This window comes from Heterocephalus glaber, unplaced genomic scaffold (assembly GCF_053883595.1).
Source record: "Heterocephalus glaber isolate CG9 unplaced genomic scaffold, H.glaber_assembly_v1.0 deba00000594, whole genome shotgun sequence".
Taxonomy (NCBI): Eukaryota; Metazoa; Chordata; class Mammalia; order Rodentia; family Bathyergidae; genus Heterocephalus; species Heterocephalus glaber.
Window position 1 is genome coordinate 32,545,614 of NW_028258151.1, and position 13,192 is coordinate 32,558,805.

The window sequence follows — 13,192 nt, forward strand, 5'->3', positions numbered from 1 at the left end:
CCTCTTAAGTCACAAATGCCCAGTCGCCTGGTGGTAGCCACTGTCTCCCACAGAGCGGGAGAGAATGGGCTGGATTTGGCTTTAGTTGTCACAACACAAGGCTGCTGGAGGGGGCGCTCACTGGCCACGTGGCTGGGTTTTCTGCTAAGACCAAGGAGAGAGATTGTCCTGTGGGTGTCCTCCCCTCTCCTAGGAATTCAGGACACCCAGGAGGGTTTTGTATTTTCCAGTGACCCTTGGAGTATGGAGTAGGTGGAGGATGGTGGCAGGGACTTCCGATGCCGGCTTGGGTTTCAGTCCTATGGCAGAGGGAAGGGAGATGAAGTAGTGGTGGGACTGGACCCTGGGCCCCATGCCTGGGGATACGAGAGCCCCTTCTGGAATGGCCCGCTTTAGCCTGTCTCTGTCTTCCAGATTGTAGACAAGAACAACCGCTACAAGTCCATTGACGGCTCGGACGAGACCAAGGCCAACTGGATGAGGTGAGTCCTTCCCCCTGCCATGTCTGGGAGCTTCGAGGGCCCCGGAAAGGGGCCAAGGGCATGTTGGGCCTGTGGGGCCTCCAGGTGGAGGTAGCTGTTTGCATAGTTTGGGACATGTCTAGCTTTGGGGGACCCTCCTGTTCCCTGGGCTTCCATGAGTGGCTTCTAGAGGCCGCACCCTTGCCAGTGCATCCAGAGGACCCAGGGCCCAGGCTCCTGGCTGTGCTCCTGGATGGGGTAGAGAGTCCCCAGCCTGCCACCCTGGGGTAGTCTTGTCCCTGGCCCCCATGAGACTGGAGAGAGTCTCCAGCTCCGATCTGGACTGCATCCCTTGAGGGGCTGGAGGGCTTTCAAAGACGGATGTGCCCTGGCCCAGAGTGTGGAGCAGGAGTTTGAGCCAGGAAGGGCTTAAAAGGCCAGCCAGAGAGCAGGAGGCTGAGTGCAGGTCACTCCAGGTGGCCGGCTGGGTCTGGCCTGTGCTGTGAACTGGCTTTCGACTCTAGTGTTTCCTAGCAATGAGAGATGGGTTGGAGAAGGGGCAGCGTGATGGGGTTCCTGTCCCCCTGAGCCCCATCTAGGAGGCCCAGGGGCTGAGCTGCAGTGTCCCCTCCCAGAGCACTTTGGGCTCACCTCTTACCTGTTGGGACAGCTGTTCTCAATGCCACTGAACAGGCACGGGAGCAGGGACACCAGAGGGCAGGGGACTTCCACCTTGCAGTGCGGCACCAAGCTCCCGCTCCCTGACCTTTCACACGGTCCACTCAGCCACTGCCCTGAATGTGCCCTAGGAAGGCGGGTGACACTGCTGGTTGCCTGCTCCTCCTGCACCCCTGGGTCTAGGACAGCTCAGCTTTGCCCTTCATCCCCACATGCTGAGCGCGTGCACCCACTGTGACCCCAGGCTGGGCACCTGGGGTGGATCACCCTGGCCCTGTTTAGGCCCTCCCAGGGTTCCCACTGCCATCACAGAAATGGCTTTTTCTAACACTGCTGATGCGTGGAGGTGGAGACAGTACTGCAAGGGCCCGGATAGAAGAGGAACGGGCCTGTGACATGGGCCTCCAAAGGGGCACAAGCCCATTGGTAGGCAGCATAGAGCAGCCTGCTGGGCTCTCTGTGGTTTGCTCCAGTCTGGCTCTGGCAAGCAGGAGGGTGTGTGTGAGGACCAGGCCATCTTGCGCTGTCATTTTCAAGGCTCTAGGAAGTTTGGCTTGTGGCTCTGAGCCTGTTCCACCTTCCACCTTCCACCTTTGAGCTTTTACTGGGGGATAAGCCTTTCCCACAGCCCCAAGGGAGGAAGTGCTCCATCTGGACAAGATGGCCACCAGCTGGCACCCAGATCAGGCAAGGTCTGGTCCAGTGTTATGTAGTCAGGGGCAGAACAAGGATGGAGCCCATGGCTCTGGACTTCAGGACAGCGTTCCCTCCAAGCAGAGCACGGGTCCCTGGGCCCCACATGCTCCCACCATGCTAGTGTGGGCTCCATCCTGCTCCCGATCCCACGCCTGTCCTGGGAGGTACCAACTGGTGGCCCCCAGCTCAAGTCAACTCAAGGAACAGGTGGGCTTGGGTGTGTGTACGGCTTCCATTCCGACAGCTCTTGCAAAAGGACAGACCGTTTTAGTGGCACTGTCAGGACTTGGGCCTTAGGGACAATGCAGTAGAGTTAGCTCCCACTGAGTAAGCGGTGGGACAGGAAGGTATGGGGCACTCATGTTTTGAACATGGACCTGTGGCCACCCTAGGGTAGGTGCTTTATTTTGTGTCCTTGGGGGCATTTAGCAGTGCTTTGGGACATGGTTGGTGGTCACAGTTTTATGGGTAGATGCTACTGGTTTGTACCAGGTTGAAACCAAGGAAGCCAGTAAGAATTGCAGGTCATTCCCTGCCCCTGAAGAATTTTTCAATTGAGAAAAATGCATCAAATTCTCTGGCAGCCTGGGAGGAGGCCCTGGAGGGGTCCCTCTAATGTTCTAGACCTAGCGGCCCCCAAGAGACTCAGCCTAATCATGTCTGAGTGAAGGGCCAGCCCAGGTCCTGAGCCCCCAGCCTTCCTCTCCCCGACTCCTGGTGTTTGCAGGGAGTGTGGGGAGGGGAGGTTGGGGATCGTGGTGTCGCTGTTCTGGCTGTCATGGGGACTTTGCAGGCACAGGAGCAAATGGGCTCTGGGATCCTGCTGCACCCTGGGGACTCTCTGAGGTGGGCCTTTGAATCCTTGTAGCACTAATTAAAGGCTGGACAGAGCCACACTCTGTCCCTTGCCCAGTACCCTGGCTGCTTGGTGGGGATGGAAGCAACAGATGCTTGTGAGCTCCTCTAATCTCCCCCAGAAAGCCAGAACGGTGCCCCCAAAGGCACTGCAGGCAGTGCTGCTGCGGGAGGGGAGTCTGTTTTCCTGCAAACACACAGAGGTGGGAACTTGGGGGATAGATGGAAGGGAAGTGAGCATGAGTGACAGAATAAACCTTGTGCAATCACATGCTAAGAAGGGGTGCCACCAGCGGATGCCACCAGCCGGTGTGGACAGCCTCCCTGGTTAAGTGTTCTTGCGAGCCTTTCAGTCGGCTACAGGGCTCAGTGTAAATGTCACTTTAGAGATGCAGTGGTTTAACCCTGACCCAATAAAGGTCCCTTATTCCTCTGCAGAGCTCTTGTACTCACTCCCTGCAAGGGAGGCTGGTGTGGTTGTTACTCCCATTCTGCTCGGGGGGAGCGGGAGGTGGGCAGGTTGAATGATGAGCTGCCCCAGCACTCCTGTAAGCACTCCAGTACAAGGTAAGGCAGGGCCTGCCCAGCAGGTGTCAGACTCCAAGTCCAGGGCCCCCACCTGGCTCAGTGGAAGGGACCTCCGAGCAGGAGGAGGTTGTGGTGGGGCCAGGTCGCTGGCCCAGATGCCTGCTGGCTCCCCAGCTGGGGGCGCAGTTAGGAAGGAGGAGGACCACCCGCGGTGACGGTCATTTACCCAACTGTGCTTTGTGGGATATTCAACCCAAGGAGTGTGGTGCCCCTGGCCGAGCGTAAGAGGAAGCCCAAGTTCTCCAAGGCGGAGCTGGACATTCTGGTCACAGAGGTGACCCGCCACGAAGCGGTTCTCTTTGGGAGGGAGACCATGCGGCTGTCCCATGCCGACAGGGACGAGATTTGGGAAGGCATAGCTCGGAAAATCACCTCCATCAGCCAGGTCCCCCGCTCCGTCAAGGACATTAAGCACCGATGGGATGACATGAAGAGGAGGACCAAGGACAAGCTGGCCTTCATGCAGCAGTCGCTGTCGGGCCCTGGGGCCGGTGGCCGGCCCCCCGCTATCGAGCTCACCGCCCACGAGAGGGCCATCGAGTCGGCGCTGCTCACGGCCCGCTCCGGGCACAGCTTCCCCAGGGCCCAGCTGGATGGCACCGGCACCGACAGCCCATGGACCAGCTGTGAGTATCGCCTGCCTGGGCTCCGCCAGCTTGGCTTGGATGGCCTCTCTCAGGAGTCCCCTCCTCTACTCCCCTGTCCCTCTCTGGCCCCAGTCCTCCCACCTCCACTCTCCTGTCTCCACTCCTTTTTGTGTCTTTATTCTAGAGAATTCACTCTACAGAATTCATCTCAGTGCCAAGACTAGGGAAGACAGCTGTGTATTACATATAGAAAGGGTGATCGAAATATGCAGTGGCTATTTAAACTTTAAAAATGCACTACAGTAAAAGACACATTGCCATTCATTCCCCTCAAAATCCTTCCCCTCGTTTCAGACACATTTATCCCATCATTCCTGCCACTTTCCTGCCATTCCTGCACAAGCACTTCTGGCAGTCCTCTTTTGTGAGTGTCTTTACAAAGAGTGATCAAATATCGGGTGAATGTTACTGCTGAGTGTCATCCGGCAGAAAGGCAGGCTGGTAAAAACATGATACTGTGTCCTTATCCACCTTTTTCACTGGATATGGCACTGTGAGACTTCTGGTCCTTCCCCAAAATCAAAATGACCATGACAGGTAACTGTTTTGAATCGATTCAGGACATCAAGGCAGCCACAACAGTATAACCAAAGACATGAAATAGGACTTCCAGGACTGCTTCGGAAAGTAGCAACAAAATGGGATCAGTGTGTTCAGAGTGAGGGGGAGGATTTTGAGGCAATGTATCCTTTATTATAATAATTTTTTAAAAATTTAAATATTTACTGTAGTTTTTGACCATACCTCCATATTTAGACCTCGCTCTTGTGAACTTTCTGGATTTGTGGGAATAAACAAACGTAATGAAATAATTGCAGCAGTGAATCAGTAAGGAAAGGATGAAAGCTGACAGACTGTAGTAAGCACTCACTTCCGGGCCTGAGAACTGTGCAGTTGCAGGGCCGCCCTGGGTCTCACACTCTGCAGACTCCGTGACCTTGACCTTCAGGGCAACCCTTTGTACCAGGGACTCTGCATTTGCTTTCTGCATTAGGCCTGGCCCTTCGGCTGCAGCAGCCCTGCCTGAGAGTGAGGAGCTGCAGGAACAGAGGGTGCGGAGGAGTTAACCAGGCCTGGTGTGAGGCGCAGAGGAGGGGCAGACCATGTGTGCAGGCTGAGAACAGCATGTCCGTGGCCCGCATCAGGAAGACGCTTGGCACGTTCCAGGGACACAGGAGCCAGGGATGCCTCGGGGTAGCAGGCAGGGGGAGGGGCAGGGCCAGGCCTGAAAAGATCGGCTGCTTTCTCTCCCTGTCTGGGCCACTTGCTTTATTTCTGTTTTATTTCCTGCACTCCCATCTTGTGTGCCCTTCTGCCTTCTCTGGCTTCTTTCTGGCACTGCCTCCTTCTGCCTGCCGGAGGCGTCTCAGCTCCCCCCTCTGCCGCCCCTCACACACACCCGTGCCCTCCCTCCCCTTCAGGGCCTGCCCCTGCCTTTCCCTCTGCTTCTGTGTCTCAGAAGGCCTTCGCAGCCAGGGACCTTGGGGCTGCCTTCCCAGCTGGGGCTCATCAGAAGCTGAGGCAATCAGGGCTCTCTGTGGGGCTGCACCCCATTTCCATCTGCCTCTGTCTGCCCCCTACCCCACCCTCCGTCACAGCTCTCGGCAGACTGGGGGCCAGGAGCAGGGCAGGAAGGGCCCAGGCAGCAGGAAGGTGATTCACAAAGACCCCACCTCCCTTCCCAGGCCCCTTGCCTCGGGGATCCGCTCATTTCCTGTGGGCCTGGGGCTCCTGACGATCCCCAGGTGGCAATTCCCAGGCCTGGGAAGGGACAGGAGATCAGCTGTTCTGACTTTCTTGTACCCAGACAAGGGAATGAACCTCTTGAAACAGAGGTGGGCCCAGATGGATTCAGAGCTAGGACTGGAACCCAGGTCTGCCAGATCCTTGTGAATCAGGGTTTGCCCGAGTCTCAGGGTCCCCCCACTGATGAGAAAAAGAAAGGGCCCAGCGCCCAGAAAAGGTGACTGTCCGACTCCTGCCCTCCTCACCCCTTGTCTCCCTGGCACCAAAGGGTCACCACGGGTAACCTGGCTGGCAGGAGCGCCCCACCCCACGGGTGACCGGCTGGTACAGCTCGGCCAGGCCAGCATGGCCTTGGGGAGGGAGGGAAGAGCATCGCCACGGCAGGCCTCATGCTTGTCGGCCTTCTGGGATCTTGCGGGGGAGGGTGTGGCTGCTCTGCCACCAAGCAGGCTCAAGTGGCACCAGGCTCTGCTGTGCTGACGCTTGGGGAGCAGGCGTCACCCCTGCAGCCTGTCTGACATTCGTTGTGTGACCAAGCACACGTGAGTGGGGAGGCGATATGCCTGGCCTGGCAGCCCACCATGGGGGCCAAGGAGACTGCAGGCCTGGGGATTTGCTCTGCACTGTCCCGCCCACTGCGGTGCCACCTGTCCCTCCGGCTGAGAGCATCCTCAGCTGCTTTAAAGCTGCAGATTCCAGCACAGCCACAAGGTGGCCCCAGGCAACCCAGGAACTGCGGAGGCCAAACCATGGGGACACCATAGTGGCCTTAGGCAGATGTCATTGACTTCAACTATTCATCGTACAACTCAGATGGTGGCCACTAGTTTGGGCAGGTTGATAGAGCAGCCATTGCCGTGACTTTGCAGGAAGCGAATCATAGAGATGGACTGACACGGCCTAGGCCACGAACCACCACATGGCTGACTTAAGGGGGCTGGGCTTTCCAGCTCCCTTGGCCTGAACTCTTTACCTAGAATGCAGCTGTCCCCATGGGAGGAAGGGGACCTGCTCGTGTGCCTGGCCCACACACCTCAGGGACTTGGGGGACAGACATTTCTCCAGTTTAGGCTGAGGGGCGGCAGGGTGGGGGGATGTTGGGGTGTTTTCAGGGGTGCGTCCAAACCCAGGGCTGCCCCTTTCTTCCTGTTGTAATCATGTGTCCATCTCTGCTTCTGTCCCCAAGATGATGAAGATGATGAGACACCCGGGCCCTCGAGGGAGCCTCTCCAGGAGCCCCAGCGGCGGTCCCCAGGGGAAGAGTCCCACCTGGCCAGGCCCTCCCTGCTCCGCTCATCCTCCTCCTCCGACCAGTCTGAGACAGTGGGCCCCAAGCCAGAGGCCCTGCGCCGTCCGTCCTCCCAGGCCCAGGCTGCTTGCGGGACCCCGCAGCCACACCCCAGCATGCCCGGCACTGCCCTGGACTGGCAGCTCCTGCACACCCACACCCAGCAGACTGAGGTGTTCCAGCACTTTTGCCAGGAGCTGGTGACTGCGCACCAGGACATGGCCAGCAGCATGCATGTCATCGGGCAGGCCGTGGCCGAGCTGACTAGCCGTGTCGGTGAGATGTGCCAGACCTTGAGAGAGATCCGGGATGGGGTTCAAGTGTCTCAGCAGGGTCCAGGAGGAGTAGCCCCCGTGGGCTGCACCCCTCAGGCTCAGACACCCCGTTTGGCTCCCCCACAAGCTCCCCTGGCTCCAGCCCCGGCACGGACTACCAGGTCTCGGAAGAGAAAGCACAATTTCTAAACCGGCCAATCTGCACCAGGAGGAAGAGACACGAAGGGATTGTCTGGCCTCAAGATGGGGGCCGGGCACAGGACCAGGACCCTGGTAGGACACTGGGGGCACTGTCACCTCCTCACCGAGCCCAGGTCGGCTGCCTGTGCTTTAACAGAGCTTGTGTTGAGCGCACTCCTTCCCTGGTCTTTGGCAGATGCTCAAGATGAAAGAACAGCTACCCGCTTGATGCTTGCTTGGCCTGGAGGTCTTTGTCCTCCTCTTGGTCTGTCACCCATGGCAGTAGGCCGTGCGTGGCAGGGGGCAAGGGTCGGGAGCATCTGAATGGAACCTGCTTCCAACCTTGGGGGCTGCTGCACTGATGCCAGCCCCCAGACTCTTCTGCTTTCCTAGGGGAGTGGCCTGAGGATGCTGGAACAAGTCCTCTGAGGATGGGTCTATCCTCCCCTCCTGGGAATGCTAAGACCCATGGGTGGTGCCTTCGCTTGCCCTTGTGCAGTGCGCGTGCTCAGCTGCTGTGCTTGCCTTCTGTGGAGTGTGACAACAGTGGGAGGGTGTCAGGAAGGAAGAGACCATCTCGTGTGCTTAGAGAGAGCACTTAAGGCTTTTCCTGTACTTTGTAGATATTATGTGATCTCAGGGGGCTCTCAGAGGATAACTGCAGAGGCAGCTGAGCCAGGCATTTCTATCATTATTATCTGCATTTCATAGATGACAAATGACGTAGCCTCTTACCGGAGGGCCAGGACCATGGATTTTGCCAGTGTTCCTGTCCAGAGGCCAGAACCAGAGCAATGGGAGCAGGGGGTCTTGCTCCTTGTCTGGCTTCCTGGGTGGCAGCGGCAGCACTGAGGTGGATCTGCTATTTTGCCTGGCCCTGGGCTGCATGGCCAGTGGCTGGGGAGAGGCAGAGCCTAGGCCTCAGGAATCCCGCAGGGCTCGTGTCTGTTTTACATCCTGGCATGCCTTGCCTCTGCTTGCTTGGGCTGCACCTGCACTGGCCACACACATCTCCAGCTTCGTGTTTCATTTGAGGTGTGAGGAGAGAGCGGGATCTTGCAGTTAGGGAGGGAGGTAGCAGGTGACAGTGCAAGCTTGTCTCCACGTGAGCGCAGCTCGGCTCTGTGTCCTCTTCGCTCCATGGCCTGAGGCCGGTCCCTGCAGATCTGTCCTGCCCCCTCCCGCCTGTTCCCTCTCATCCTCCCCCCAGTGGGGGTAGGAGGCTTGCTGTAGCTGGTGCCTGCTGAGGCCATTCTTGGGGCTGCTCATAACCTAGACCAAGCTTTGTCCTGCACAGAGAGGATGGAGGGCACCTGTCATGTCCCTGTGCCCTCGACTCCACCTCTCCATTCTGTGGTCCTTCGGGGGTTCCTGCCCCCCAGACTGAACACCCTCCTGCCCAAGAGCCCTGTGGCTTGATTATTGCCTGGAATTGCCCTGCCTTCCTATGTGAGAGTCGAAGATTGCCTTCCAGAGTATTTTTGTTAAGATGGCAATAAAAAGAAATTGGTCGCACACTTTGAACACACCCAGGCTCCAGGATCTTTCTTTGGTGTATATTCTTTCTCTGCTTCCTAGGGAAACCTCATGGCCCCCAAAGCAGGGCTGAGTAGATTAGGGAAAAGCATGGTGGGAAAGGGGGCCCCAGTGGCCCCTGCATTTCCCTGATCCCAGAAGCTGAGAGGGCCTCAGTCCAGCCCCAGCCAGGCCCTTGGAGGCAAGGACCAGAGCATGGGAGCTGGAACACCCTGCACAGTGCTTCAGTGTTTCACTCCTTCTCACGTCAAAAGTGTGTCAGAGCTAAATTACTTTTACCTTCTGGTTCCCTAAAAGTCAGTTAAGGTTCCCAGGGCCCTAAGCGCCTTTTCTGGCAGGAGGCTTCAGAGAATCAGGGCCTTCTGTTGCCAGAGCATCTGAGGGCCCATGCTGAGATAGGAACCTTCTCTGGACGTGGATGGATGCTGAGGTCCCTCTGTCACAGCTGAGGCCCTGCCCATCCAGACCTGAGGCTTGTCCAAGTGATGGAGGCACCCCGGCTCGATGCTGGTCACAAAGAGAGCATGCCCCAGGCCAGATCTCTGTCTTGATTGGGAACCCCCTTTCTGGATGGTTCTAACCTACCTTTGGCTTTGCAGTCCAGACCATCTGTTGCACTTCTTAGCCCAAGAGCATGGCCAGGGAAACTAAGGCTGTCCAGGTTCTGGGAGATGTGGAGACACCTTGAAACCAAGCCCGGGGTCTTCCCTAACCCCCAAAGTCAATGTGATGGGCTGGAAAGGGAAGGGCCCAAGTTGGAAAATGCTTTAACCCCGAAACAGAGGTCAGAGCAAAAGGAACGGGGAGGTGAAGAGTCTCATGGTGGGGGATGGAAAAGATTTCCATCTGTGTCTTGGCTTCAGTGGGAATTGTGAGGCATGTGAGGCAAAACAGGAGGAGGAAATGGGCAGTGGTAGGAAGGATGGGAAACCTAAGCCAGCATCACCTAGGGAAGCCTTGAAGGGGAGGCTGGCTGGGTGGCCTGAGGCCAGGGGTTCACTGGATGGATGGGGGCATGACCCAAAGTCCCTACCAGCCCAGAGACCTCATGTGCATGAGAACACGGAGCCCAGGGCCTTTCTTCTTGGCCTGTCTCTCCCATTTCTGCCTCTGTGACCTGGATGACTTCCTGTGCACTGGAGAGCAGGAGGGGTGGACCTGGTCACTCCCAATCAAGGGGATGCCCCGTGAATTATTTTCATTCTCAAGAGTTGGAACCCATAATCATTTCCTGATCCAGCTAGAAAATCTGGTGTGCCTGATAAGACCCAGTGTGTGAGGCCTGAGAACTGTCTTTATCCTTGCCTATCTAGTACCCAGGGTTGGCCAGGAGGCTGGAATCAAAACAGTGCCTTATCTTCATGAAAAGTTCAGCCCAGAAATGTCACCCTCACTGCCACTATCACCCAGTACCTTGATTCTCTCCAAGGTGCCCGAGTCTGGGGCTGGGATTTAGGCCAACTCTGGGACAGCCTCAGCCGGGCCTTTTCCACCCGCTTCCTGTGCCTTCTCTCCGACTAGGGGGTGTCCTGGTCACTCAGATCTCCTTGTGAACAACTGCTCAGCCACGATGAAGAGCATGACTTCCTACTCCCTGGAAGCCTTGTGCTGCTCAGGGAGGGCTCCAGCTTCCCTGTGGCCACAAGATTGGACAGGGCTGACTCTTCATAAAGAGATTGTCACAAATGGGGACAACGGGATTCTGAGAACCGGTCAGGGCATTAGGTGTTGCCACAAAATACTTAAAACAGGAGACCTAATTAGAAGTCATTGGTGTTGGGATTTGGCTGATTTCGCTTTACTCAAAAATCCCATAGCGTCGACTTTGCGTCAAGGGAAAGGTTTGTTGTGATTCGCTAAGAGTTGCCATGTATATCTTATTTCAAATGCCAGGTTTATTGGTCTGCCTTTGAAAATACATTGTGATCGATCCAAAGACTTGGGGTGCTCTATCTAAATATTGGCTCTCGTGGAGTAGAAGGATGGAAGGGGAAATTGACTCAAGTCTTTCCAAACCTTCTGACACACTGTAGATGATGCTTCTTTAAAGAAAGAAATCCTCGTTGTAAACATGTTCCTCAGCTATCTTTTCCTCTTAACATGGAGTGATGGAAAAATAGCTCAGCCTTTTTAGAGCTTGGCAGCTGTTTAGAAATTGAGAAGAGGGGTGACGGGAAGGGTATCCCCCCCATGCTGCTCTGGGAGTGCAGAGCTCCTCTCCGGGACAGAGAGGGTCGGAGGCTTTGCCTTCCGTTTGTATCTGGGAGTGTCTGTAGCAATGTCAGTTCTTGCTATGCTAGGCTGAATATATTTAGATGTTAAATCCATCTCTCACTAAATTGGAGGCTGGAATAGGCCGATTGTGCAGTGGGAAAGTTAGGGAAGTAGTAGTCACCTGGCATGGCTTCTGTGGAACTGGGGCCCTCTTTCCCTTCCCTTATGTTCTTGGCTAACAACATCATGGCTGGGTGCGTGGAAGTCACCAGATCATTTTCAAAGTGTGGGGAGACCCCTGCTTGCATCAGATACTGAGGAGCGCTCCGATGCTTGGAAGCTAAGTACCTGGACCAGACTCAAGTTCTGGGGATCTGAGCACCACTGGGCTTTTCTCACAGCGGGGTGGGGCTTGTGACATATTTCTCTGGAGGGGGCGAAGCAGCCAGAGTGAAGTCTGCTGTCCCATTGCCTTGTCTGTGTTTCCTCCAGGGCCTATGCTGTACTCTGCTGCCAGAATGTCTGCCCTCTGGACCCCTTTGTAAGTGCGGTACCCTCCTCCAGGGCCCAGTCAGGCTATTCTGCAAAGGCCTCTTCAGATCAGGGCAGGATGCCTGCAAGGGCCGTCTCTGGGGCATCTCCAGAGTAGATTCTCAGTGCCTTTGGCCACAGTGGCTACCACCAGGGCCACCGCATGCTGGAACTGGTGTTTGTGTATGTCTTTTCTTTCTGTGTGTGGGAGAGATAAATAATAAAAATTGCTTATTGAAAAAACCTGAAAAGTACAGAAAATTATGAAGATGATCCACCTATAATGGATAATCTTTGTTAAAACACGGGTGTTTCCTTCAAGCAGTTCACCGAGGCTCATTTTCAAAGCATTATTGGGACCAGGATGTACACAGCTTTTGCTCCTGTTATCCTCACTCTCCATGATTATCAGCACTGCTTTGCTACGTCATGAAAGAGCCTTGAAAATATTTTTCCTAGGGATGAGGTTCCACAGGCAAACGTACACTCATTTACTAAACTAGACATCTGGCGTTCAACACTCAGATGTTTTGGCTTTTGCACTATTATAAATAACAAAGCCACCCATGCGGTGGTATCCAGGGCTTGCATACTCGTTCCATATCTTTTTGTTCTGAATCTGCACTGCCAATTTATTTCTCAAAGGGCTGAGGCAGGTTATTCTGCAACATGGCTGTGGGAAATGCCTTTTGCAGCACCTTTATTATTCTTCATATTAAAAATTCTGTGCTGATGAGACAAATGTGCCTCTTCATGTTTCTTTTCCTATTAGTGATGCTTAATACTTTTCAGGTATTCATTATGCATTTGAATTTTTCTATGAATTTTTATTTCTCCTGGACTATTGCAAATATAATTCTTTGGGTGAAGCCAAACAAACTTTGATTTCTTTTCAGGCTTTTGAGTGAAACCGTAGCTTAAGGAAAAGTTTATTTTTGGTTACCAATCTCCTAGATGCTTATGTAGCACAGAGCCTAAAGAATAAAACTTCCTTCTGACCTTTGACATGTGCAGCCCCCTTCTCAGTAGTCTCTCATTTCCTGGAGATGAAGAAGGTGGCAGGTTGGATGTTAGAAATGTCATTTCGGGGAACTGGATGGGGACCGTAGATTCTGTGTTTTGCGGAACTTTAAAGAGTTTCCTGGGGCTGCTGAGTTGGTGCTTTAAATGCCCACATAGGAGCCATGAGTTACAGTGACAAGCCACGCAGCTGCATGTCCTTGTTAGCTGAGTGACCTTGGGCAAGTTGCCTCTCTGAGCCTTGTTTGGCTTAAATCCTTGAGTTAACCAAAGGTTGCTGGCCATTTACTGTCTTATTTACCTTCCTCCTCTGTCGCCACGGGTCCCTCTGTGAAATATTTTAATCTTTAGCACATATTAAATGACCTCTTGGTCATGTGGGTTACTTCTGCTGGGCTCTGTGAAATACTGAGAGCAGCCCAAGGACTCCACCCTGACGACCTTAGAAGTCTTAAGAAGTTGAAGGACTCCTGTAGC

General features: G+C 54.9%; 1 protein-coding gene across 5 annotated transcripts in view; it reads left to right on the top strand.

Annotated features, from left to right (window-relative positions):
• Prdm11 (PR/SET domain 11) overlaps window positions 1-13,192 on the top strand; it is a 74,941-nt gene that overhangs the window by 46,726 nt on the left and 15,023 nt on the right. For 3 of the 5 annotated variants that reach the window (XM_013074927.3, XM_087205670.1, XM_004851977.4), the window contains exon 5: window positions 415-482. In XM_013074927.3, the coding sequence (XP_012930381.2) occupies window positions 415-482 (68 nt within the window). Of the gene's footprint in view, window positions 1-414; window positions 483-3,476; window positions 3,905-6,857; window positions 8,943-13,192 lie in introns of those variants that run through there. The other 2 variants (XM_087205671.1, XM_021264302.2) reach the window with 1 other exon arrangement.